Raw genomic sequence first — 26,876 nt, 5'->3', positions numbered from 1 at the left:
TGCAAAAGAAAGAAATTAAAAAAAATGACAACAAAAATATGAGACTCTTTTTTGGTTAGAGAAAGAGTACAAAGTAACTTTTAGAAAGAAAAAAATTTGGAATAATCATTCTGCAGACAATTTATCATGCCAAGATAGCCAAAAGCATTTATAAACTCTACAAATGATAACCACTATCAAAGCCAATCAATAGTCGTGTTCTTATAAAATATAAAGATTTAAAACCCGACCCTGACACTAATTTATGAAGTAAAGATTGAAGGTGAACCACAGATTCACATAAGCAATACTTATCACACTAAGATAGACCAATTAGAAATCACCCGAAATTGATTAATGAATTACTTAATTATTTGTACTTGATGAATTCACATATTCTATGGCTCCTATAAGTTTTTAAGAAATCATGTAATGTCAAGCACGAAAGCAACAAACATGACAAACATACCTGAGAATTACAATTGATGTGAATGAGAATAAAATCCAATATTTACGCTACAATGGAGTAACTTACGTTATCAAGTGGTGAAGAATGAAGTGAATTTTTCTTCTTCTTTCATATTTCTATTGACACATTATGTATTATATTATACAAGTGACAGTTATCCATTTCAATATTTCATCAATTAAACACAAATTTTCTGAAAAGTCACCTTCTCTGTAGTAGACAATATTTTGTATCATGGGAAAAAAAATAAGGGAAACAAACACAACTGAATCAAACTAACCCAAAAATAAACCGGTTCGTTAAACGGTTTGAGCTTCCACATCCTCCAGATCGAATCGGCTTCGCCAGACCATATGGTAATTTTATGGTTTTGAGCGCTAATTTTCTTGTTCTTGAACTTTTACCTAACATTGATTCACGGTGATAATAAACTAAAATAAAGATACTAATATAAAATGAATCAGGTAAGTGAAGGGAGACAGTGAGTTACCTAGGAACAAAATAAATTTCAATTAATTAAATGATTCATTCAAAATTAATTAATTGAACCCAAGAAAAGGGTGGTAGAATCCTTTGCCTTTACTAGACATAGGTTAACTTTCATATCGTTTCTTGTTTGATGGTAGAACAACTGAACAACTCATTATTACATACTAAGTAGCATGCAACAAAATAAGTATGAAGCTTGTTGAATAGAGTCCAACAGGTCAATTTCTATCGTGATCTATGAATTGGGACAATGCAGGTGAAGTTACACTACAATTTTCTCTTATACTCAAAAGTTAGAACAGAGTTTAGGAAACCCACTTAATTTCTCATCACATAATACACGTATATACACACTGGTTCTACCGTATTTATTTTGACATCACAAGTCCAACGCTCCAACTGTACTATGTACAACATTTTTAACTTATTCCAATCATTTGTCACATGAAAAGAAAAAAGAAAACAAATATCATTATGATTCATTCAATATCACCAATCAAGATCATCAACAGTAATTAAACATACTCAATACACGTTACTCAATATACTACAAAGTTGAAATATTAAGATGAGATCTCTTAACTCCGAGTTAATTTTTTTAGGAAATAGTGATTACCAAAGCATAATTGAAAACGATTATGAAGTAATCCAGATTAACCCGTAAGTAAAGTAATGAATTGAAGCATGAAAACATTTATGCATAATGACATCTACAGAATCTGATATTTTGTTCAGCAATGGCTCAGCAGTCATTCTCATTCATTTTTTTTATCAACGGCAATATAGCAGTACATGGTCCTTTTATAGCATGGACAACCCTAATCCCAAGAGATATCAGCCACTCATTACCTAACCAATGAAAGAAAGACAACATTCCTAGGACAACTAGCTATAACATGACAAAACTGACAGCTAGGCTAATATACTGAAATAAATAGAAAACATTCTATTTCCTAGACTGTTGGGCTTCCTTCAGTACTCCCCCTCAAGCTGAGAGTGAAGTTGGAGTCTGAACTCCCAGCTTGGACAATAAGTGTTGATGTTGTTGAGTGGAAAGAAGTTTGGTGAACACATCTACTATTTGATGTGCAGATGGTACATATGTAGGACAAATAATGCCTTCAGTAGCTTTTTCCCTGATGAAATGGTAATCGATCTCCACATGCTTTGTTTTTTCATGTTAACAGGATTGACTGCAATTGACAAAGCAGCTTGATTGTCACAATGAATAGGAATAGACCCCAAATTAGAGACTCCAAGGTCTTTCAGGAGTTGTTTAATCCACAAAACCTCACAAACAGTTAATGCCATGGATCTATATTCTGCTTCAGTTGTGCTTCTTGCAACTACAGATTGCCGTTTTGACTTCCATGAAATAGGAGACTTCCCGAGTAGGATACAAAAGCCAGATGTAGACCTTCTCGTAGTGTGACAACCTGCCCAATCACTATCACAGAATGCAGTAAGCTTTGCACTGCTTTGATTTTCCAGTAAAATGCCTTGACCAGGAGAGCTTGCGAGGTATCTAAGCACCCTTTTGGCAGCCTGTAGATGAACAGTAGTGGGAGAATGCATGAACTTGCTAAGTACATGCACTGTGTATGAGATGTCTGGCCTGGTTATAGTGAGATATATTAATTTCCCCACCAGCTTTTGATAAACTTCAGGTTTTGGTAGAGCATCTCCAAGATCAGCTGTAAGCTTGGTGTGACTGTCCATAGGTAGTTTCAAGTGCCTGACATTTTTCATGTGATATTCCTCTAGCAATTCCATCACGTATTTCTTTTGAGAAAGAAAGAATCCTTGAGATGTTTTATCTACTTCAATGCCAAGGAAATACCTTAGCTCTCCCATATCTTTCATGTGAAACTGAGTAGACAGAAATTGCTTTGTTTCTTTGATAGCTTCCATGTTATTTCCTGCTAGTATAAGATCATCAACATACACTAGCACTGTAGTGAAGACATCTCCTGTTGTTTTAGTGAACAAGGAGTAATCACACTTGGATTGCTCAAACCCACAATCTTTCAAAGCATTGCTGAGTTTAGAAAACCACTGTCTAGGCGCTTGCTTCAGGCCGTACAAAGATTTCATAAGCTTGCAGACCTTGTTAGGTTGAGGCATGTAGCATTCCTCCCCCTCTTGTCGGACTTGAATTCTTTGACCTTTTCCTCTGTATCCTGCTGGCATTTTCATGTAGGCTGTTTCCTGCAAATCACCATGGAGGAAAGCATTTTTAACATCCATTTGATGTACTATCCAATCCTCAAGAGAAGCAACAGCAAGCAAAGATCTCACAGTTGTCATTTTAGCAACAGGAGCGAAGGTTTGGTCATAATCAATCCCGTGTTTCTGATGATTTCCCAAAACTACGAGTCTAGACTTGTTCTTGTCTATTGTTCCATTTCTATGTAGTTTGGTTTTATACAACCATTTGTTTCCTATAGCCTTCTTTCCTTTGGGGAGATCAGTTATTTCCCAAGTGTTGTTTTCTTCAAGTGCGTCTAACTCTTCATTCATTGCCTTAACCCATTTTGAGTGCTTCACAGCTTCTTTAAAGTGTTTAGGGTCCTTTTTCTTAACTTGTTCTGTCATAGAACAAGAAAACTCTTGTGTTGCTAGAGTTGAGACCACTTTCTCTATTTTTTGAGGGTAACCGAGGCTAGCAAAAGTTGCAGTGTAATAATCACCATGCCATGCAGGTGGTCTGTGATTTCTGTTAGATTTTCTTATTTCATTTACAGGATTCATAGGTTGCTCTATGTTATCAGTGTGTTCTATCTGAACAGGACTGATATTTCTAGGGCTCGAGTGTTGTCCTGCACCTTTAGGAATGAAGTTTCTAGGACTTGAACAGGTGGGAGAGGGGTCAGGGATTTGCTCTTCAGATTCCTCATCCGATCCCTATACACATTATGTTGTTCATCATCCACCCAAGTGCTAGCATGAGTAATACTTGATTGTTTATTAGAGTCAACTATATCCTTACTCGAATTTGGATTAAAGGTTTTGTAAGGATAAATAGACTCATAAAACTTCACATCTCTACTAACAAATGTCACATTGTTAGTGAGATTCAAGAGCTTATACCCCTTTTGATTCTGAGGGTATCCAAGAAATACACATGGGACACCTCTAGCACAGAATTTATCATGTGTTCTACTAGGATTACTAGCCATTGCAAGACAACCAAAAGACTTTAAATGATCGTATTTAGGCTTAGTTTTATAGAGTACCTCGTATGGAGTTTTATGTTGCAGTAGAGGAATAGGAGGCCTGTTGATGATATGAACTGCTGCCATCACACAATGCCCCCAGAAACTCAGAGGAAGAGATGCCTGAAACCTTAGAGCTCTTGCCATTTCCAGGATGTTCCGATGTTTTCTTTCCACCCTACCATTTTGTTGAGGCCTGTCTATACACGAGGTCTGATGGGTGATTCCTAACTCTGAGAAGAAAGGTTTGCAATGTTTATCATCAAACTCGAGAGCATTATCTAATCTAATCGTCTTTACTGATTTCTGAAATTGATTCTTTGCCATGTTGACAAAAATTTTGATAGCTTCAAATGCATCTGATTTGTACCTCAACAAGTGAACCCATGTCACTCTTGAGTTGTCATCTACGATCGTAAGAAAAAATCTGTGATTCCTTTTCGTAGAAATCCTATAAGGGCCCCATATGTCAATGTGAATTAATTCAAACAATTGACTAGCTCTAGATTCACTCATCTTAAAAGGAAGTTTTGTAAATTTTGCCAAGGGACATGTGAGACAAATGGTGCTTTTCTCCTTTTTAAATCCCTTCAAGCCTTCAATCTTACTGATCTTTTCCAAAGGTGCATGCCCCAACCTGTGATGCCACAATGTAGTATCTGAAGCAGTTTTGCTTGCATTGATTGTTGCAGGAAGACTTATTTGAACATTTGCATTCATTGCATTCTGAGTATTGCTGCGTTTTTTCTCTATATCTTGTATGCAGCTCTTTAGGTACTCCAAGATGTTGTTCAATGGTTCATTGATCAAGTAGTAAAGACCCTTCACAGCCTTGCCTATTCCCTTTACCTTTCCATTTCCTTGTTCCAGAATTAGACAAAATCCAGCATGGAAATCCACCTTGTAACCACTATCTTGAGCTAATTTTTGTACTGATAGCAGGTTATGCTTGAAAGCAGGGACATGAAGGACATTCTTCAATTCAATGTTGTTTTTGAGTGCAACAGTTCCTTTGTGTGATATCATGGATGTCTCACCAGTAGGTAAGTTGATTCTTGAGTCTTTTTTCATACTCAAAGGATTGATAAGTACACCAAAACACCCTGTCATGTGTTCTGAAGCTCCCGAGTCAATTATCCACTCCGTACTTGTGGTGTCAGCATGATAACAACTAACAATTCCAGCATAACTCATATCAAGTTCTTATTCTGTATCTGAACCTGCATTTGCATTTCTGGATGAAACGGGCAACATTCTCAATAATTGTTCAAGTTGTTGAGTTGTAACTGGAGCAGTGTAGCTTGACTCACTTGCGCCTTGAGCATTTGCAGCCATCTTTCCACCACCTCTACCAGTTCTACCACCTCTATTCCATTTTGTTATTCTTCCTCCTCTACCAAAGTTGTTTGAGAAATCTCTTCCTTTTCCTTTTATATCCTTCTGATTTCTCACATGCCAACTAGGATATCCAATTACAGTCCAACATTTCTCTCTACTATGACCTTGCTTACCACAAGCACTACAGGTGCTATCATTCCCTTGGCTAAACATAGCAAGAGAGTCACTTTCTTCTTTCACATTTTTTAACACTTCTCTCTGTGACTCTTCTTGTTGCAGAATGCTACAAATCATTTCAACTGTAGGCAATGGACTAATCATAAGCATCTGGCTTCTTTGAGGTCCATATACCTCATCAAGGCCGTTTAGAAACTGAAACAATTTCTGTTCTTCCTAATGCATATTCAAGGCAGAGAAGAATGCATCTATTTATGTTGTTCCAGCAGTGATTGGTGGAAAGTTGTTCAGAGATTCTAGTTCTTCCCACAAACCCTGCATCTTGGTGTAATAGTCTGTGATAGACTTTCCTTGCTGCTTAGTTTCATAGAGATCTTTACTAAGCTTGTATTTTCTTGACCCATTTGTGACAGAAAATCTTTGTTCGAGTTGTTTCCATATCTGAGATGCCACTTTCAGAAACATAATAGATTTCTTTATAGGTTCTGACACATTTGCTATTATCCATGATATTACCATGTCGTTACATGTATCCCATGCTTCTTGCTTCACCTTATCTGTTGAGTGTCTTTTTACTACACCAGTAACAAAACCAAGTTTTCTTTTGGCTCCTAATGTTATCTCAAATGACCTTTTCCAAGATCTGAAATTTGCTGGTCCTTGCAGCTTTTCCACAGTGATGGTATTATTTCCATCAGATGTGTGTAGGTATAAAGGACTATTTGTTTCTATTGTTGTAGCCATAATACTACTATTTTAACAGTAAACAACAATAAAGATGCAGACTTTATACCTAACAATTACTGTAATATTAATATGACATAAAGCTTCAAGTTTTGAAAAGTTGCAGATTTCTACCCAAGATGACATATGCTTGATGTTACAACTAATGCACTAATTTTACCAGAAAAAAAGGAAAGTATTGAGAGCTTAAAACGAACCTGGCTCTGATACCAAGAAAACATTTATGCATAATGGACATCTACAGAATCTGATATTTTGTTCGGCAATGGCTCAGCAGTCATTCTCATTCATTTTTTTGATCAACGACAATATAGAAGTACATGGTCCTTTTATAGCATGGACAACCCTAATCCCAAGAGATATCAGCCACTCATTACCTAACCAATGAAAGAAAGACAACATTCCCAGGACAGCTAGCTATAACAGGACAAAACTGACAGCTAGGCTAATATACTGAAATAAATAGAAAACATTCTATTTCCTAGACTGCTGGGCTTCCTTCAATAAAGCAAAACGAGACAAATATGAAGTGACTAATCCACTGTTGAATTTAGCCCATAAACAAAACATGGCCTCTTACCTCATATGAATTTCTTTCGAACTTCAATTCACTTCGGATGAGTACTACACCAGAAACACATGCATGATTACTTCAGAAAAATGGAAAAGTGAAGAGGAAAATAATACTTATATTCCTCAATATATGAATTCAAGAGTAACAAATACAAAGTTCTTATTTTTGAAAATATCAAAATTACCTGAAATCGGAAAGGAAAAAGAAAATTCGACCAAACCTTATGTTTCCCCCCTACAAATACAAGCCAATTACCTGAAACAATCATAGAAGAAAAGCCAGGAAGTTTCAGGATTACTGCCAATTTTGAGAAGTATGATAGTTGTAATAATTACTCTAAACCGTACCCAATTTCTAAAATGAAAGCAATACTTAGCAAACATCAAGCATGAGAGGAGAGAATCACAAACACTCACGAGAGAAAAGGAAATAAAAATTGCAGAACTTGAAAATATAGTTGGATCCAAACTAACAGAGAAACATATCCAATTTAATTTGATGCTTTGCAAAAAAATATATAAGCAAAAAACCTTAAAGCGAAATCGTAAGAGGAAGGAGGAGAACTATGAAAGATCAGAGGAAATTGTTGTAACACCCCGACAATTCTCTCTTTTCTAAAATAACCTTTTATATAAAACGTAGAGAATTATCAAGGCATTATCGCCCGTGTGAAAACGTAACGGCTTATTCAGAATTTTGCAGCGGAAAACATAAAACTAACTTTAGGTTTATAAATAATCGATTACAGGTTTAATCCCAAAAACCAATAAAAGAAAATAAGGGAATATAAATAGTACGACAAGTTTAAAGTCCGATTAAACAAACCCAAGTCAACTTAGCAAAACAAAACTAAATACAAGCTCTCTATTCCCGATCCCAATGATGCAACATCTTCAAACCTGCAGATGGACAATGCTTATTGATCCTTAGAGACTGCTCACCAAAGATTGGGTCATCACAGGATCAATAAGGCATAGCCATGATCAACATGCACAAGCAAAAGCACGTAATCAGCAAAGCTGAGTACTACATACTAAATCAATAATAGTCCTAACATGATTCTATATTAAACGAACAATCCTAACATGATACTAAATAAAACATAAGCAAGGATAATCAAAATATATTGACTTGAAAACTATATTTGACTGAACTAGACCTTTGTATCATTAACATTATTTTAATTGAAATAGTCAATGGACTGAGTTGTCTACTAGAAACTTCTTCTTCTTCACTAAGGAAGACGAGGTACGGGCGCGACTCCGTAAACCCCAATGACCTGCGATATCGAGGGACTTTTGAATAAAAATAGAACCGGTGATCAATCCGGCCCCAGAAAAAGCCATAGGCGACCCATGACCCCAACTCCTGATTGTCCGTCACTTTAGACGTGCACTGTCTAAAGCTATTGCTACTCAGTTTCACTTTACATGACTTAACTTTTAATACTTGGTTATGACTCATCAAACATAAATATTATATTCAACAAGTAAACACAACTTCTTTTATCTTTGAAATAAACCAGTGATCACAACATTCAACCAAGAGCCAATTCCAACTATTTTAATCCTTCCTTCATCCATATTTAAAAACCTTTATTAGGTATAAGGTTCAACTACCAAACAAGGTCCTCGGCCCTTATAAAGTAGTGAAAATCTAAAGAGGAACAACGATCAATAAAGATCTAAACCAATATTAAATAATATGAAGTTCCACAAAACCAACATGCTTGCATCCATATTCCATGCTAACATGATTCAATTCTTATAAATAAAGTTCTATGCTCAACGCATTAATTCAACGACATTGAACATGAAATTCCAACATAAACAAGTTCATAAATATATTCATCATATTCTCAATACAACACACATCCAAGCACACAGGTATGTACGTACCTTGTGTAAACAAACTGATAGGCCACTTTAACGAATTCAAAAATCGCCTACAAAGAATTCTCCGCCTAAAAACAACCAATAAAATTCCCCAATCAATATCCAACAATTTACAGCAATACTAAAGTATTCTAAATACATCCTAAACATATTTTGAACATTCCCCAACATCGAAACTTAATTCATTAACTTCCTAGAATAGTGATTACTACACTAATGATCACCAATTATCATAAAGTCCAATAAAGCATCCCTTTTCAAAATTCCAGCAATATAAAATAGTTTAAAACTTTGCCAAACCATAATTAATATGCTTAAAATCATAAAAACAATAACCTTAATAACTCATAAACATCATACCATGATTTTAAAACTATTAAAACCTTAAAAATTCATGCTTTAATAATTAGAAATCATTACTTCAATGTAATCGCATAATCTGAAAATTGAATTTATTATTTAAACATATTATATAATCTGAAAATATAATTTAATCATAATAACTTATAATTTAAATTCAATAAACATGAATTAAATCACTAAACTAATTTAAACCCTAATTTATGTATTAATCAACCAAAACTGAAAATAATTAATTTATAATATCAATACCAAATCTGAAAATTATAATTTAACTATAAAGATTAATAATTTAATTCAAGAAACATAAACAAAAATCAATAAACTTAATTAAAACATTTAAATAACTTAGGGTTTAAGAAATAACCAAGAATTAAAGAAGAGAGATAGGCTGGCCGGCGGGTAGATCACGGCGGCGGCAGGCGGTCGCGGAGGTTGGCGACGCTTGTGGGTGGTGGTGGTTGTGCACGCAAGAAGCAAGAAGGGAGGGAGCTGCGATTTCGTGCGTGACAGAGAAAGGAGGGAGGCTGCAGCCACTGGGCGACGCGACGCGGCAACAGGGGCCGGTACTGGGCAGTCGGTGGTGGCGCGGTTGGTCGCTGGTGGGAAGCGGGGGTCGTTGCGGTGGTTGCTGCAATTCAATAACAGGAAAGAATGAAGCAAAGAGAGAGAAGAGAAAGGAGAACGAAAGAGAAGAGAAGGAGAGGTACCGACGGCGAAGGGGACTGGCGGCAGGAGGTTGGTGGCAGTGACGGTGGTCCAGCGAGGCTGCTGGCTGGCGGCTGAGCAAAGGGAGGAAGAGGAAGCAGGTTCCACGAAATTGGGAGGATGAGGGTTGAGGGTTTTTGGTGCTTGATTTTCACGTGAAATTGAAAAGGGAATGGTTTTGGCTTTTGTTTCTTTTGTTTTACGTGAACTCAACAAGTGTGGGGAGTTTTGGGTTTATCTATTTGGGCTTTGTCAACTTGGGCTAGGAATTAGAATTGAGTTTGTTTGAATCCAAAACCGGTTATGATTATTTTCCAAATTCCAATGTATTTCGTAATTCAAATTCTTTTCAACATAAAATTCTAAAATCATTCTTGATTGCACGAACCGTTAAAATATTTAGGATATATTTAAATAAAATTAAATATACATTAAATATATAATAAAGTTCTAAAATCGTTAAATATTTAGAACGTAATTTGATTTAAAATAAATATACGTTAATTATATATTTATTACTTAAAATTCATAAATTCTATTTAAATATAAATAATGTACGTTAATATATATTATAAAATTTATAAATTTACGGGGGATTACAATTGTAATAGGGAACGATTAAAAAATACAATAGAATTTACATATTTGCTCCTTGTTTCACTACAAAAAGAATGAAATGCCAGGAGAAAGATTGGGCTAAACGACGGGTAAAAAGGTGGAGGAAACAAAGGTTTTTTTTTGTTTAAAAAAAATAAAAATTCTAGAGGGGGTCACGTGGCACTCTAGATTTCTTTTAAATTGGCATGTTATTAAATATTCGTATAGATATTGGAAACAACCCCTTTAATTATGTTCAATTTTGTTTTGAAATTTTGATTCTAAGAGCATCACCAACCTTGACCGACGAGGAGGGGCAAGTTTCAATTGCCTGGAACAAAGCTCTACAAAATTGACATAAGTATGGGTCAACACTTGTCCGACCTCCACCGCATGGCAGATATTTCCCCCCTATATCAACATAATTTTCACATTTTTTTATTATTTTGTATTTAATTTGATTGCGTCTTGCTGCAATGTAGTGTACATCGTGCTTTATTATTTTTTATTTAATTAATTTGTTGATAATGTAGTAAATAGAGTATGACATCATATTAACATTGTAGTAGAGAAAAGAAGGGTAATAGGCCGTAAGTAGAAGGTATGTCAAGTTAGTGGAAAGTGATGTGGAAGAAGGGGAAGAACGCGAGATAAATTATTTTACACTTGACTTATCAAGGATGCATTTGGTCTAATGACCTGCCTAATAAAAATTACAAATTTCGTCAATTTGTTTTTAAGATAGTCTTTATTTATAAAATTTTAATTATCATAAAAAGATGAGAAATATGACCATTTAATTCAAAGCTAGCAACAAAACCACATAATCTGGTTTACCAAAAGAAAGAAAAAAAAGAAGTACGACCCTGTTTGGTTAGGAGCTGTTAGCTGGTTTGACTAGCTGTTAGCGGTTAGCTGTTTGCATTAGCTGATTTTGACTAGCTGGTTGCATTAGCTGTTTGTGTAAAAGTGTTTGGTAAATTAGTTGATAGCTGTTAGCTGTTTAATATGTAAAATGACCATTAAGGACATTGACATACTTTGTTTCTTATTAAAATTAGACAAATAGTTTATTGTGTTAATTTTTTTTTCTCTTTATATTTTTCTAATAAACATTGACTAAATAAAATAAACAGTTTTAAAAAAAAAATCTTAATTTAATTTTTTTAATAATATATATTTTCAATTAGAGAGATATTACTAGTGATATTTTAAGCATGATTGCAATATACTCCAATTGATTAAAAGTACTATTATAAAATTTATTACAACAAAAAACGAATCTTGTAAATAGGGTGAAATGAAAAAGAAAGTGTGAGTAATGTTTTTATGAGAAAAATATGTAGGGTACCAAGGTTGATAGTGGTTGTAATTATGTAGGACAAAATAGTCATTTTCATCCACTTTCTCAAACCTCTAATTGCAAAAAGCTCCTATATTGAACTTTTTTAAAATTAGCTTTTTCACCCCAAAACTCTCTTCCAATCCTCTTCTAACCAAACACTCTCAATTAGCTTTTTCTAAAGGTCAAACCTCTAATTCACCCAAAAAGCTCTTTTTCACTCAAACCTCTCCTAACCAAACACCCGTAGTAATCAATCTTTCATATGTTTTAGGCAGGTTGAAATATCAAACTCTTCAGTCTTCACGTAGTAAGGCAAGTTTACACCTTGTAATCACAAAATATTTCATTACATCTGATTTACGATAACCAAATCTAAAAATCATGATAGCTTCTTGATCTCCATCTTTGACTTTAAGAAAATCATTTTTTTTTTTTTGACAGCCTAGAAAATCATCTTATTCCTCTAAATTCACATAGCACATGCAGGTCCGGTCCTAACATTTTATGGGTCCTAAGCAAAACAAGAAGAAAAGACCCTTTATATATATAAAAAAAATTACTACTACGTATTAAGAATTTGCAAGAATTCATTGTCACCAAAGAGACTTTCATTAAAATTTATTTTCCAATAAAAACATTTCACACTATATATGTTTTACTATGTTAATCAACCGAAACAGGAAGTACGATACCCCTCAAAAGACATTAAAAGTAAGCTAACAAATTCTTATTTATAAGTGGTGTAAATAATAATTGTACACCGGAGTAAAAGCAGGGGCGAAACTAACATACACCAAGGGTGTGCACCTGCATACCCTGATTGCATCAGGTTAAACATATTTCGAAGCAGCTATGCATCATAGAATTGATTTGGTTTGATGGTTAAAGGTGATATTTCAATACTTATGTGGCCAAGTGATTTGTGTTCAAACCCAACTATAACCATAAATTGATTTTAATTTCCTTTTTGCTCTTTATTCCTCTCTGTAGTACTTTTTGAGAACGAAAAACAACCATTAATTTTTGGGCTTCATAATTTGCATACCCTAAGTAAAATTCCTGGACACGCCACTGAGTAAAAGTTGACTCAAAATACTTTTGTTACACCGGTGTACAATATTAATTTTGAGTCAATTTTTAATTATTTTGAGTCAACTTTTACTCCGATGTACAATATTAATTTTGAGTCAATTTTACTCCAGTGTACAATATTTATTATACACCACTTGTAAAAAAAATAAGAATTTGTGCAAGAAAGGAAGGATAGTTAATTAATAATTACACGTTACATAGACTGATGTTTGCGCTTGCGAACATCTGGACGTTAAGTCGAATAGCCGACTACAAACACTAGAGTCTAGACCGACTAGTCCTTGGCTTTCCTACACAACTAGAAATTCAAATACTACATGAATCAAGGTCGTCATCTATTTATATCGTTCTCACGACTTTACATAGTCATATAAGCGGCCTCCATCTGAAAAATCACCGATTTTGGAACCCTAAATCAACAAATTTAGCTTTATCTACAATGCCTGGCCTTACCTGCAACGCTTGCAACAAAGAATTCGACGATGATTTGGATCAGAAGTTTCATTACAAATCTGAATGGCACCGTTACAACCTCAAACGAAAGGTATCAATCAATTCACCTTTTTTTGAATTTTTTTTTGATTCTCTTTTGGTTTATTTAATTTTTTTTGATGGATTTTACTGGGTTCTTGCTTAATTTGATTGTTTGCGTGATTGAATTGGTGAATTGTTGTAATATATGTCGAGTGTTTCTGGCCCTTGCTTTGGGTTAATTTAGTTGAATAAATATTAGATGAATCAAACTATTACCCATGTCCATGGATTTAGACTTGTTACACATAGTTGCTTGTTCGATTAACCGAAACCTAGTCTGGTTAATCGGAGATTACTGGACCTGTTTATGTTAGCTGGCAGTCAGAAAATATGATATTCCCAGTTTTGCTTCAATTTTAGGGTTTTATTGCTTTTATTCTAGTGTTTTATTCTGGGTTGAAACACATTAGAGGCCTCCAGCTCCAGCACCAGTTATTATTATTAAGCTGAATTAAACAACTCACAAGATAAAGTAATCCACAATCATGAAGTTTTTTTTTATTTAAGTGGTGGAAATACTACCATGATTATGATCAGCATAGGTAAGAAAAATGTTTTTGAGGTTTAAGTTTTACACGATTCCCGTGGCGTGACGGAGATTTTAGGATGTGTTTTTATCATGTTTATATCTTCTCATTTAGGAGAGGTGGAGTTTTAGCAGTTACCCACTCGGCCACTTCTCTAGCTAGGCCTTGTGTCGATTTCACCTGCCTCATCTTTGGGGTTTTTTGTCCCTTATCCCCTGGGTAAACCTTCACCTTACCAAACTCGTCATAGCATGGGCCGGGATTTAATTACCCTTCTGATTTTATAGGAACCATAGTGTTATGTGGTTATGTCATGTGATTCTTTTGGTGGAACATCCGTGCAGCCATAAGAGGTTATATTAAATATTGTTGTATACTTAAAGGAGGTAACTTTCCTCAGATTATTAAGTTGTTATTATGTGAATTTGCGTTAGGTTGCCAGCTCCATGATAGAAGCAATAGATTGCAATGTCGTTGTATGATGTCCAGTTTATTGATGGAAGTTAGTGATAATATATTTTCATGCAATTCTTTGTATATTTCTGACTAATTATTTATCTTCTGTTGTGTGGTAATTTTATGTTGCAGATTGCTGGGGTTCCAGGGGTAACAGAAGCACTATTTATGGCAAGGCTGTCTGCAATTGCTGAAGAAAAGAAAAAGTTAACTGAGACCCCCATGCTTTACAGTTGTGGACTTTGTGGCAAGGGTTATAGAAGCTCTAAGGCTCATGCTCAGCACCTCAAGTCTAAGAGTCACATCATGCGAGTTCCCCAGGGGAATAATGTTCAAAATGAAGACAATGCCATAATTAGACCACTGACACGCCGTGTCCCAGCACGACCTCCTCCTGTAAAAGATGTACGACTGGAGGAGAGTGATGAAAGTGAGTGGGAAGAGGTTGATTCTGAAGACGACATGGTTGATGAGGCTACTAATTCACGGACAACTATGAATATGAATGGGGATTCCGCTGTTGCGGCTGATACTGATAGTGAGGAAGAAGATGAGTTTGAAGAGCTGGACCCAGCTTGTTGCTTTATGTGTGACTTGGATAACAAATCCGTAGAAAGTTGTATGGTTCATATGCACAAAAAACATGGATTCTTCGTTCCTGATATCGAGTATTTGAAAGATCCTAAGGGTTTCCTTACATATCTTGGGATTAAGGTAACAAGCTGCTACAACTTTCTCAAGGCTTTTCACAAATATTTCTCTCTTTCTTCTAATTCTTACCTTACTTTTACTGACCTATTTGTTCTGTTCTGTAAGGTGAAAAGGGATTTCCTATGCTTGTACTGCAATGAGAGATGTCAACCATTTAGCAGCTTGGAGGCAGTTAGGAAGCACATGGAAGCAAAAAGTCACTGCAAAGTCCGTTATGGCGATGGAGGTGATGAGGAGGAGGTGGAATTAGAAGAATTTTATGACTATAGCAGCAGGTACTCCGTACTATAGCAGCATTTAGTTTATTTTCAATACCACTGTCACTTGAGATTGACCGGTGGGTTTTTGAGGTCTAGAAGTAGAAACTTATCTAAGGTAAAAAGAAGGGAGAATTAGAGAAGAAAGAAATTACAGGTAGGCCGTAGGCCTCATTTTTGGACGGATTTGCACAGGGCAAGTTGGTTGCGGGCATCTGGAAATCGTTAGTGTAAGGATTATGCAGGCTAGGAGGAGGTCAAGGGCGGTTTAAAAGGGGTCATTAAGGGTATGGGTCAAAAAAATGTGTAGTTAAGTAGATATCGTTAGCAGAAACACACCAGTTTATCAAACATGAGCAAAAAATGTGACTATATTCACAATTTCTAAGGAACATCTTTTAAAAAGTTGACCAGTTAGGCCACTGAGAAGTTTATGGGAAGAAGATACTGAATTTAGCAATAATGAAATACCTGGAAAGGAAGGAAAACTGGTGGCTTAAAGGAAGGAGAATTAGATTATGAGATGGAATATAAAGATTTGATACTAAATTATGCTGAGTGTGTTCCTAGTAATTTTACTGCAATGCTGAGTGTGTTCCTAGAAAGAAATGAATTCAAGACTGAGAGATCACTGGGTCGCAGCAGGTGTGTATGATTGTATGAAGAAGTGGGTGACTTAGAGATAGGAGCCAAGGGAGGAAAGAGGACAGAGAGGGAGGCAAAAGTGTTCCATGAAAATGTTGACTCTAAAGTGGTTGACTGGTTATCTACTTATCACCCTATGTTCCAAGTTTATTGTGCTGTCATTAAAAGTTCTGTAATGATCCTTAGTGGCTCTGTTGATTAAGGAGGAGTAGGATCAAAACCCTTAAAATATGTGAACTGGCCCTGTTGCCATAAGACAACTATGTCCAACAAGGCAACAACCACTTGTCATTACAGTTGATGTAATATTTTATGAGAAAGGGGACTTAATACGTAAAGAATTTTTTTACTGAACTAGTGTAGGGAAAGACAGAGGAGGAAGGTTACGGGATCTAAGACAGGAAAAATTAATGGTGGATTTTGAAAGTTCAAATGCTTTTAAATATTTTTACAAGGGCTCTAAGTCCCACTCCTTTCGACTGTACCTTTTGCTTAAGAACCCCACTTCTTCCATGTTTTTCCCTCATCTTCTTCCATCCAGTGTCACTTTGTGGATCAAGAACTGTCATAGATTCTGTTAGCATTGTTTTTTGTTTAATTAGTTTTCCTTTATTTCATGTTGCTAAATGCTAATCTAGTTTATTCGTTTTTGGTAGCTTCATGGATGTGGATGGGAAACAGCTCATTGCAGTCGATGATGAAGCTGATTCTATTGAACTTGGAAGTGCTGGGGCTGAGCTTGTCATCAAAAGCAAGACTGACAGTGGTGTATCTGCAAAGATACTCGGATCACGAGAATTCTTGCGCTACTACAAGCAAAAACCACGTCCTGCTCCTGCAAATGATATGGCTATTACCATGGCGCTAGCCGCAAGGTTTGTTTGTCAAAACCTTTTTAATCAATTGAGATTCTCATAGATTACTTCTCTTTTCCGTTCCTCCCTGAAACTCCTTTTCTCGTTTTCCAGGTACAAGAGCATGGGTCTGACAACTGTGCAATCGAAGGAGCGAACTATAAGAATGAAGGTGTTGAAACAGATAAACAGATCTTTAAGCAAATCTGGGGTGGATGCTATGCGGACTAAGATGTGCATGAAGAGCAACAAACTTCGTAATCTTCCAAACAATGTTCCATATTAGTCTTTGTTTGTTGAAGACATACTTTTGTAGCATTTTGTTAAAAGATGCTCTATATTTTTACATCCTGATTATGAATTCAGTGATTTCGCAAGTCCCTTTGATGTGTAATTTTTCGACTTCTATAGCGGTGGATTTATTTATAAGAACTACTTAATACGAGTACAGAGTACTTAGATGTCATTTCATACCTGTGTTGCGATGAAGCTTGCAGATGTGTAGAGAGTATTCCTAGAGTTTTATTGGCTTTATGTTTTTCTTGTGCATGTACTAATGGATGGGTCATATGGATCAAGGATGAATTATGATTCAGGATTATTCAGGCAACAAGTCATTAAAAAGTTCGGTTTGGGTTTTTTTAGGTCGAATCAAATACGTGTCAATAGTCTATTCTATAATTATAAGAAAAACAATTACTCTGCACTTAGCAAAATTAGTTTTTCGGTTGCTAATTTGGATCAAAATCGGGTTATCTATTTTCTGTAAGCTTTAGGTTGCATAATTTTGTTAGGGTAAAGTAACAAAAACAATTACTTTTGTAAAATTAGTCATCCAAGTATTGGTTAGCTTAATTCTCAATTGGATCAAAATTGGGTTATCTACTTTCTGGCATATTTCATACGAGAATATTGTTTGGTTTGATGTCAAAGTGAAGGATTCTTGTGTTACAACCTCAATGCAAGTACTCTTGCAATTCCAACCACAATTTGAAATAATTCATCCCATCACCTCTAATGGGATGAATTAGGCATGAAGTCATAGACAAGAGCTCTAATATTGATTTTAGAAATGTTTAACTTGTAAGGACCAAATTAGGAGTAACCGCATGTCCAAAAAGAAAAAGGTAACGTTTTTGGAGAGAAATTGTGGATTGTGGACTTGGTAATATACTGATATCAGTGGAATTTGTCAACATATCCGGGTCCACAAATTCTTATTTACAAGAGGTGTACGATAAATATTGTACATCGAATTTAAAGTTAACGTAAAATGCTTAAAGATTGCTCTTACATATATGAAAAATTTATATATTTTTTAGTAATAAAAATATTCATTTTAATAGATTTTTTTTCAAAATCACTAATAATGTGTAAAATTAATCATTTAACCATTTAAAATGTTTATCTATCAACTTCTTTTTAATAATATAAAAGTTAGAGAAAATTGGATAAAGGTTAGAGAAACTGGGTAAAAGTTATGTTGGTGTATGCAAGAACTTTTGATCCTGGTCATTCAGTGGAATTTATTATGTTTACTAGCATATCGTAAGAAACCACTACCTCTATTTCAAAATGATGTATACACTTTCTGTTTTAGTCCGGTTTATATTGTTCTTTATATTTGAATATTTTATCTTTGGACATGAGAATTTTACTATCTTACTCCTCTCTTCCCACAACATTTACAACTTTCTACTCACTTTTTCTTACTATATTCATTTCTTTTCCTTTACACACACCCACCTTTTTACACATCAATCTTTATCTATATTTTCCTTTTATTCACCAACCTTTTCACACATTCTGACATTCTATCTTTATTGTCTTAATATTTATGCAAATAGTAACTGTAAAAATTATTATGAAACTAAAGTAGCATACTAATATCAACATAATTTAGAATAAGCATATCTAAAAATGTCACAATTTAGAATGAGCTTATCTGAAAATGTCACAGGGCGACAGAGTATCAATGTCCTATTGCCAAATTTACCTGCTATGTACATGCGAACTCGTAAGTCGTAACAAACTATGTACAGGATACACAACCTAGACCCCTAATCCTTTACATAATTGCCTATTCTTTTTTAAAATAAAATAAAATAATTGTCTATTCTTAAAATCAGGGGTGCTCATCGATCCAAAACTGAAAAGGATCGGTGATCAGAATTTTGATAATTTCAGACTTGGAGAGCAGGCCGATTATACTTGCACCGGACCCGGACTAGACTTATTTCTATATTTCGTTAACTTCATTAAAAATAATAACAAAAGATTAATGTTAGGGGCATGGACGCGTGGTAGACAGATGGGGATGTGATCGATTATCAAATCAACATAAAACAAATTGATTAGATCGCTTTCTTTCTCAAACACAACCTACACTTTATTTTATTGTTATTATTAAATCAGGTACTCTTTAATCTCATGCACCAACACCCCCAACCCTACAATGATACAAGTCAACGTTAACACCCACATATAATAACTTATTCCATTAGTATTAATGTTGTAATGAAAGGGGAAAATGACCCTATATTTATTATATATGTAAAACACAAATTCTTATTTTGACCAATTGACTGTTGGTTCAGTGGTGATTGAGGCTGAACTTGGTAGGGAGGACCTGTGTTCGATCCCCCGCAACAACAATTGGGAGGGGAATGGAACCTATCCACTCAGAACTCGCCCCGAATCCGGATTAGCCCTAAGGGTGAACCGGATGGTACACCAAAAAAAAAAAAAAAACAAATTCTTATTTACAATGGGTGTACAATAAATATTGTACACCGAAGTAAAAGTTAACTCAAAATGCTTAAAAGTTAAGCTTATATATATAAAAGTTATCTATTTTTAAGTGATAAATTTTTTCATTTTAGTAAAATTTATTTTCTTCAAAATCACTAATAATGTATAAAATTAATCATTTAACCCTTTAAAATATTTATCTATCAATTTTTTTTACTAATATAAAAGTTAATTAAAACTAGGTTAAAGTTACAAAAAAAAGGGGTTAAAGTTATCTTGATGTACAATAAACTAGTTTTGAAGCCCGTGCGATGCACGGGTTTCGTTTTATTTTTTCTTTTTAGTAAATGTTTTGTATTTATGTTATGAGGTTGCGTTACGGTGAATGAATGGTGTCGTTTTGTGGTTTTTTCTTAAGACAATTAATAACTATTAACAACTACACAGTAATAATTAAGTTAATTTGTAAATATTGCATGGGAGTTCATGCAAATAGTAACTGTAATTTAAATCATGGATCAAAGAAGTAGCCGCCATTGATAACCAAACTTAAAAGTGAAAGATGTGACAAACTTATAAGTGAAAGATGTGATTGTGTATGAGTTATGAATTGAACAATACGACCAATTTATAGGATTTAATCAATTATAAATTTGAATATGATTAGAACTTCCGATTCATATCTTGAAGAGTTGTAGTGCATTAGTATTAGTATTTAACTTGGAATCATTATTCGATTAGAATTTTCAATTTATCTAATTTATCTTCATTATTTGATTAGAATTCTCAATTTATCTAATTTATCTAATAGGAGTTATGATATTTTTGGAGTTTTTCTGAAATTGTTTTCTTCGTGGGCAATTGATTGCTTGTTTGTGTTTTACCTTAATTCCAATTCATGTTTGCAATTTGCATTCTACATATTAGGATTGGCTTTATCTAACTCAATCAAAAAAGCTTACACGTAGCTCGATTTTACCTTAATTCCAATTCATGTTTGCAATTTGCATTCTACGTACATTAATTTATCTAATACTCCGTAGGAGTACCTCAATTTGTATTCTACATTAATTTATCTAATAGGAGTAGCCCACAATAGGAGTAGTTTTCACGTAGTTTTCAATTATTTGATAAAATTCATTATATCATGTGCATGTATCAATGATAAACTTTAGGTTAGATCTAAGTTTTTTTTGTTTGCATTTAAATATATCCACATGTCATCTAATTATTTAATTATCTATGTGTCATCTAATTATCTAATTATCAACGTGTCATCTAATTAAATATATCCACGTGTCATTTAATTATCTACGTGGCACTTGGATATTTTTAATTCAAAAATAAATTAGAATTCTTATTTTTCATTGGCCGAAAGCATTACTAATCCTACGTGGCGCTCTAATATTTCAGCAAATATGCCTCCTTTATATATGTATATTAGATTTATTGTACACCTTATGCCGTTGTGCGCGCAAGACCTTTTGTATATAAAAACATAAAAGTTATCCGGGAGTAAGATATATTTTGTGGAGTATTAAATTTATATATTCCCTTGAGAACTACTACGTATGAAAAGAAATAATTGGTCTCTTCCTTTATTTGATTTCCATCAACAATTAAGAATGGTTCTATTCACCTTATTCACCTTTTTAAAATGAAAACAATTTGAATTTACTGCATTATGTTTTAAAACCTCTCCAATTGACCAACTAAAACTTATGGTGTATGAGATAATCCACTAGACTTAGATAGAACTCATGACAAGGAGGACAACAATTCCCACACGCATAAAAAGATAGAAAAAGTTCAATAATGCACAAGAATATGCTCCTGGCCTGTGGTAGGCATAATGCGATGGAGATGAGACCCAACTACAACTACAACTACTAACTACTACTAAAACTACATCATGAAGAAAGGTTCATAAAGCAAAAATATTCCTTTTGATTATGAGAATGAGTCTAATTGGCAATACAAATCACAAATAAGGAATGAGAGACTCAAACCTGTAAACTTATCGTACTCAGACCCTTAACATTAACTACTGTAGTAAGTACTAGTTCAAGACATCATCGGTTCATGAAGTCAAAATGTGCCTTTGCTTATTTGAATGCAAGTCCAATAATCATCTGCTAATTTCTCATCAATAATAATAGCATCCCAAAGAAACACCACCTAATTGCAATTTCTTACATAAACATTGGTGTACCTCGGGTACACCCAGGTGTATAATAAACATGTTCACTAATCCTAAACTATTGAGATTATCATTGTGAGAAACTAAGCAAAAGAGAGAAGCATCTAGTATTTACCATGAAATATGTACAAAGCATCACCCCAAAGTTTCTTACACAAGAAAAACAAAAATCCAGATACTATCTATAAATTTCCATTCAGTGCCATGGAAAAAAGGGGCTAATCAATGAAAAAAAGAACACTACAACTAAAACCCATTAATATCTAGGGTTTCATAGCTAACTACAAGAGATGATTATGAATGAAGAAATATGCTGATTGCAGAGGGAGACAGGATGTTACACAGTTAACATCATGGTACTCTTTTTCTGCTTTGGCTTTCCATCGTTCTCCTCAGCTTCTGTTTGAAGCATAAAATTAAGGAACTTTTAAGAGATACTAATTAATAACAAATCATATTGCAAAACTGAAGGAAATAGTTGCAAGATCGTTGAGCTATTATTAATACGTATGAGGGGGGTATGACTTTCATTAGGCAATTAAACATAGTCCAAAGAGAAAACTTGTATGCAACGGGTGTATTGTATACAACATGGTTTGATCATCAATCACATGAAAGTCAGATTTGTAGAGGAATGACTTTTATATGATTTGGGTTGGGTTGACTCATGTTGTATACAATACACCACAAGACCTACTAATCCAAAATAAAGCTCATGAAAAAAGCAAGTACCAACAAGGTTCTGCACCTAATGATCATAGAAGCGGGAGCGCCTTCTTCGAGAACTGCAGAGAATACCACTACATTTCAGATAAATTTAGCAACAGATGCAAACAAGGCGTAAACATTTGTTTTCTGTTGCACAAAACACATGTAAACCTCTCAACACATGCAACTAACTACCTTCAATAAATGAATCATCGCTATAACTCTATAAGTAGATCAGAAAGAATGATCTAATCCAATAAACGAGACATGAATTGGCTGGAAACAACCTGAAGCAGTTAATAACTAAAAGCCTAAACATGTCTTGTACAAGTGAACACCAAACTCACTAAGTCTTACATATTTTTCTAATTGACATTTCTTCAATTCTTTTACTTGAAGCTCCGCTTCCTATTGAAGGGAATACACAATCATCTTAGATAATTTTCCGTTGCTCTGTATTTAACATAGTCAGTTAATCACTCTTCCAAAAACACTACTGTAGAACACACCACATGGTCCGCATGGAACCTAAACATGAAACTTATTTCATGAACAAATAGCTTCTAAGCAGCAATACCAGGTTAACTTACTGACCTATAAGTCCGCAAAACATGGTACATGGAAACACTAACATGAAGTTACATGAATACAAAGCGGTAACCACCTAATCAAGAACAGCATTATGTTCATCTTTCTAGATGAAAAAGTATTTAATTTCTCCGTCGGACTCTGTTGACTGTTTGAAATAAAATTGCATCTAGTTCTAAAATTTGGGGATGGGAACAGACTAATGGAAAACGACGTGAAAAATAAAGAAAATGAGATGTGCCAAACCAACCTCCGATGATTATAGTTACTTCTTGACGGTCCTCTGGAGTTTATGAATTCATCATCAGTCTCATCTCCTCTATAGTCTGGAAATTCTATAGATGTCACGGAGCCATCATCTGAATTCGATGTATCATTACTAGAACGACGACTTCTTCTTCTAGTATCACTAGTTCTTGATCTCCTCCTATTTCGACTATTGCGGAGATTATCAAATACCTGATACAATATACAGGATGTCCACCAATTTCCTTCATCGCCAGGGAAGTCCTCGAACTCATCTGCCGTATCATCTTCACCATATTCAATCACATAATCACCCAAAACAACTCCACGCGGAACTTCTGAATGAATGGTACTAAGAACATCCACCATTTCTGATGATTGCTGGAAATTCTCCCAATCAAGCTGACGTGCAGGATCAATTCTTGATGGACGAGAATCAGGATGTTCTTCTTGAGCATGTTTTTGAAGCTCCAAATATGTACCAACAAAAGAACATCGCTCTTCTTCACAGTACCGCCTTTTCTGATCCAGATATTTTCGGGCCTTCTCGATTACAACCCAACCATGTACCTCTCCCCTACATAACGGACAAGTGGGCTTACTGCTGGTTTCAGGAACCACTGCTCCTGCATTTTCATTTGCCTGTGCATATGATGTTGAGGGTGAATTTGATTCTGGAGGTATCCCATGTGCAGTTTTAAAACGGTCTAAGCAGTTTGAATGCAAGTGATTGGTGTCACACACAAATGAACGACATCCTTTTTCATAAGATGAACATTGAAGCAAAACACCATTATGAGGATAATCCAAGCATACTGGACAAGATATATCATCCCAGTTTGTATCCAACTGAACTTCCACTATTTCAGAAGACTTCAACTGAGGCTTGATATCTTCACCTCCACCTCCACCTCCACCAGTGCTTCGTTGAGGTCCCCTTTTATAAAAACATTGAAAGGCCATGAACATGCTACACCCAAACTTGAACAATGTCACATAAATCTTACAATTCAAGCCACTGAGAAATAAACCAACTCCTTTCACCGAGCAGTAGCCAATGACTATTTCACGCAACAGTTTAATCTGTGGTGCGCTTCTGCAAAGGACAACACTATCTTATCAAAACATACAAAAGTATTTGCCACGCAAGACAGACAGTATAAAAGAAAAAGGCAAATACAATTGAGCCTCTATAAATGCTAAGTGTACAATTCTTCAAATGACCAAGACATTGCGCAAAAGAAAGATACAAATGCTACAGAAAGTGAAATTCAACATTATCGTATATACTTTTGGACCACAAGTGGCACCAAGTACATCAAGGTCCATTCAAACAATTCCTCTATTGCACTCATTTCAACTTTATGGTATTTATTTGCACTCATCAACCAAGGATTCTAGAGTTCTAAACGTGACAGAGAGGAAATGATCCAGTCTCCATGCTTGTGCAAATAGATAGCAACTTTTACAAACTTAATCCCAAGGGTAAAACTCATTTGCTAACAAGTACCAACAACCATCCCCCAATATGGATCTCACCAAGAAAACAAGTCTAAAGACAGGTTTAGCCGTTTAGATGTATGCAGCTTTACCGCAAAAGGCGATAACTAAAGTAAACCAGCTATAACTGGAATTTCTAAGGGGTTGGGGCGAATTCTGAAGAGGCAGCTTTTGATTTCACAACTACACAATCGCAAATTATCGTCACGAATACACCAGTTCTCCTTGGCCCTTGGGTCTATGAACCATTTCTATTGATACAGAGACAGAAAGTTTTATGGTGACAGCTAAACAAAAACCTACAAATTTATTCTTCATGATAGGCACTCACACATACTCAACTCTATCAGCTTAAAGAACATAAACATAGCATAATTAACCCCCAAAAATATAAAATAAAACCAATCCAATCTTCCAACTCAATTTACTAACAAAAGAGATCTAAATTCCAAACTTCTTCCATTTCTATAAAGATTTCCCATCATCAATCAATAAACATCATACATAAAATAAAATGAAATCCAATAAATCAAACATTCAAATATTAAAACAACTAAAATAATCAAAATGGATCATCAGAATGAACAAAAACATAAAACCCCACAAAAACCCACAAACCAATCAATCATAAAAATGTCCAGTAAAATCGAAATATAAACAAAACTACGTCCATAAAATACTAATCATACACTTAATTTCAAAAAGTATAGGACAAACACAAACCCCAGAAAAATTAAGCAATCAAATTGGATGAAGAAGCAGAAAAGCTGATGAAATTGGGACTTAAAATAAAATACCCAGATTGTAAAAATGGAGAAAAATGGATGAAAATTTCAAAGACGAAACCTCAGTGAAGCATGAAGACGACATCAGAAGGGGTTTGATTGAGGAAGTCAGCTCTTTGGGAGTAGGTAAACTCTTACTTTCTCGTCTCCTTTATATCGAAGTTTTTTTTTTTACAAAAATTAATTAAATTCTTTTCTTTTTCGCAAGGAACGGAATAGCGAAATACACTGTCAAACGGAATTACCAAATTATCCTTTGCCTGGTGCATTGTTGGGTAGGCACGTGTGAATTTAGGCATTTCCTATTGGTCCTTTTTGTTTACGAATGATTACATGCAATTTATTTTAAAAATATTACTTTTTGCGGGTTCTCCCCCGTATTTTATTAAGAGTCACACGTTGACCGGTTAAGGAAGCATAGTTAAATTTGATATAATAATGATGTAAGTGGGGTAGTTAACAATAAAAATAAAATAAAAAAATAAATAGGGTGTAAAAGTTACCAAAAATGAAATTATTTGTGATTCAAATGGGGTCATAGAAAGTAAAATATAATAAAACAATTGAAAAGCGGGTGTAAAAGTTATCAAAAATAGAATATGACTCTTACAGAATAATGGCCGAAAATAGTAATTATGACTCCTAAAAAATACGGAGGAAGTAGTAAAATTTAGGAAAATTTCTCCAAAACAACTCTATAAAAAGTATCATCCTTTACTTCTGCCATTGAGATACTCTAGATTCATAATATAAAAAGAAACTCAGTTATTTTTATCTCAGTCCTTCATTGAAATTTATAGCTCACTAGTATGGGTCTGTGCTAATGCACGGGATTTCTATAAAATTAGAAAGTAAATGAAATAGTGCATTAGATTTGAAATGTTGTTAGTTTGTACATTATAATGGTAAAAATACAAATAGGGAGTACTTATGAAATTAATAAATCAGTATATATCTATGTTGGTCTATATGAGATTTTTTTTAATGATGCTAGACAATTGAAATGTTGTTAGATGCCTAAGATAAAAATGTCAATTAAATAGTTATTTTTCCTTTTATTGTTAGTTTGAATGCTCTTTTTTTTCTTGCTTGATTAGTGCTTGATTAAAGCATTAAAGTTGTGATTTGATTA

General features: G+C 34.5%; 2 protein-coding genes across 10 annotated transcripts; one reads left to right on the top strand and one right to left on the bottom strand.

The window, feature by feature from the left end:
* The first annotated feature begins 13,243 nt into the window (after nucleotides 1–13,243).
* On the top strand, nucleotides 13,244–17,432 carry LOC110800204 (cytoplasmic 60S subunit biogenesis factor REI1 homolog 1). The gene is made up of 5 exons (XM_022005501.2): nucleotides 13,244–13,526; nucleotides 14,632–15,213; nucleotides 15,316–15,485; nucleotides 16,769–16,987; nucleotides 17,081–17,432. The coding sequence occupies exons 1-5, from the start codon at nucleotides 13,422–13,424 to the stop codon at nucleotides 17,250–17,252; spliced, it is 1,248 nt and encodes a 415-aa protein (XP_021861193.2). The 5' UTR covers nucleotides 13,244–13,421; the 3' UTR covers nucleotides 17,253–17,432.
* Nucleotides 17,433–22,001: 4,569 nt separating this feature from the next.
* On the bottom strand, nucleotides 22,002–25,939 carry LOC110800207 (uncharacterized). 9 transcript variants are annotated; one of them, XM_056841935.1, is made up of 4 exons: nucleotides 25,806–25,939; nucleotides 23,464–24,555; nucleotides 22,650–22,717; nucleotides 22,002–22,316 (listed from the first exon to the last, which is right to left on the bottom strand). In XM_056841935.1, the coding sequence occupies exons 2-3, from the start codon at nucleotides 24,426–24,428 to the stop codon at nucleotides 22,666–22,668; spliced, it is 1,017 nt and encodes a 338-aa protein (XP_056697913.1). In that variant the 5' UTR covers nucleotides 24,429–24,555; nucleotides 25,806–25,939; the 3' UTR covers nucleotides 22,002–22,316; nucleotides 22,650–22,665. The 9 variants fall into 9 exon arrangements, with proteins under 9 accessions (XP_056697913.1, XP_021861198.1, XP_021861199.1 ...); XM_022005506.2 differs by having other exon boundaries at nucleotides 22,650–22,702; XM_022005507.2 differs by having other exon boundaries at nucleotides 22,666–22,702.
* Nucleotides 25,940–26,876: the final 937 nt, after the last annotated feature.

Source organism: Spinacia oleracea, chromosome 1 (genome assembly GCF_020520425.1).
Source record: "Spinacia oleracea cultivar Varoflay chromosome 1, BTI_SOV_V1, whole genome shotgun sequence".
Taxonomy (NCBI): Eukaryota; Viridiplantae; Streptophyta; class Magnoliopsida; order Caryophyllales; family Amaranthaceae; genus Spinacia; species Spinacia oleracea.
Note: the sequence above shows the minus strand (reverse complement) of the source record. Positions and strands in the feature narration are given on the sequence as shown.

What these genes read in the sequence shown, in the direction of transcription:
- LOC110800204 (XM_022005501.2), top strand. Translation starts at nt 13,422, where the DNA reads ATGCCTGGCCTTACCTGCAACGCTTGCAACAAAGAATTCGACGATGAT. An exon ending in GTTACAACCTCAAACGAAAG is followed by an intron (nt 13,527 to 14,631) that starts GTATCAATCAAT and finishes TTTATGTTGCAG; the next exon opens with ATTGCTGGGGTTCCAGGGGT. An exon ending in ACCATGGCGCTAGCCGCAAG is followed by an intron (nt 16,988 to 17,080) that starts GTTTGTTTGTCA and finishes CTCGTTTTCCAG; the next exon opens with GTACAAGAGCATGGGTCTGA.
- LOC110800207 (XM_056841935.1), bottom strand. Translation starts at nt 24,428, where the DNA reads ATGTTCATGGCCTTTCAATGTTTTTATAAAAGGGGACCTCAACGAAGC. An exon ending in AGTAACTATAATCATCGGAG is followed by an intron (nt 22,718 to 23,463) that starts GTTGGTTTGGCA and finishes TCTGAAATGTAG; the next exon opens with TGGTATTCTCTGCAGTTCTC.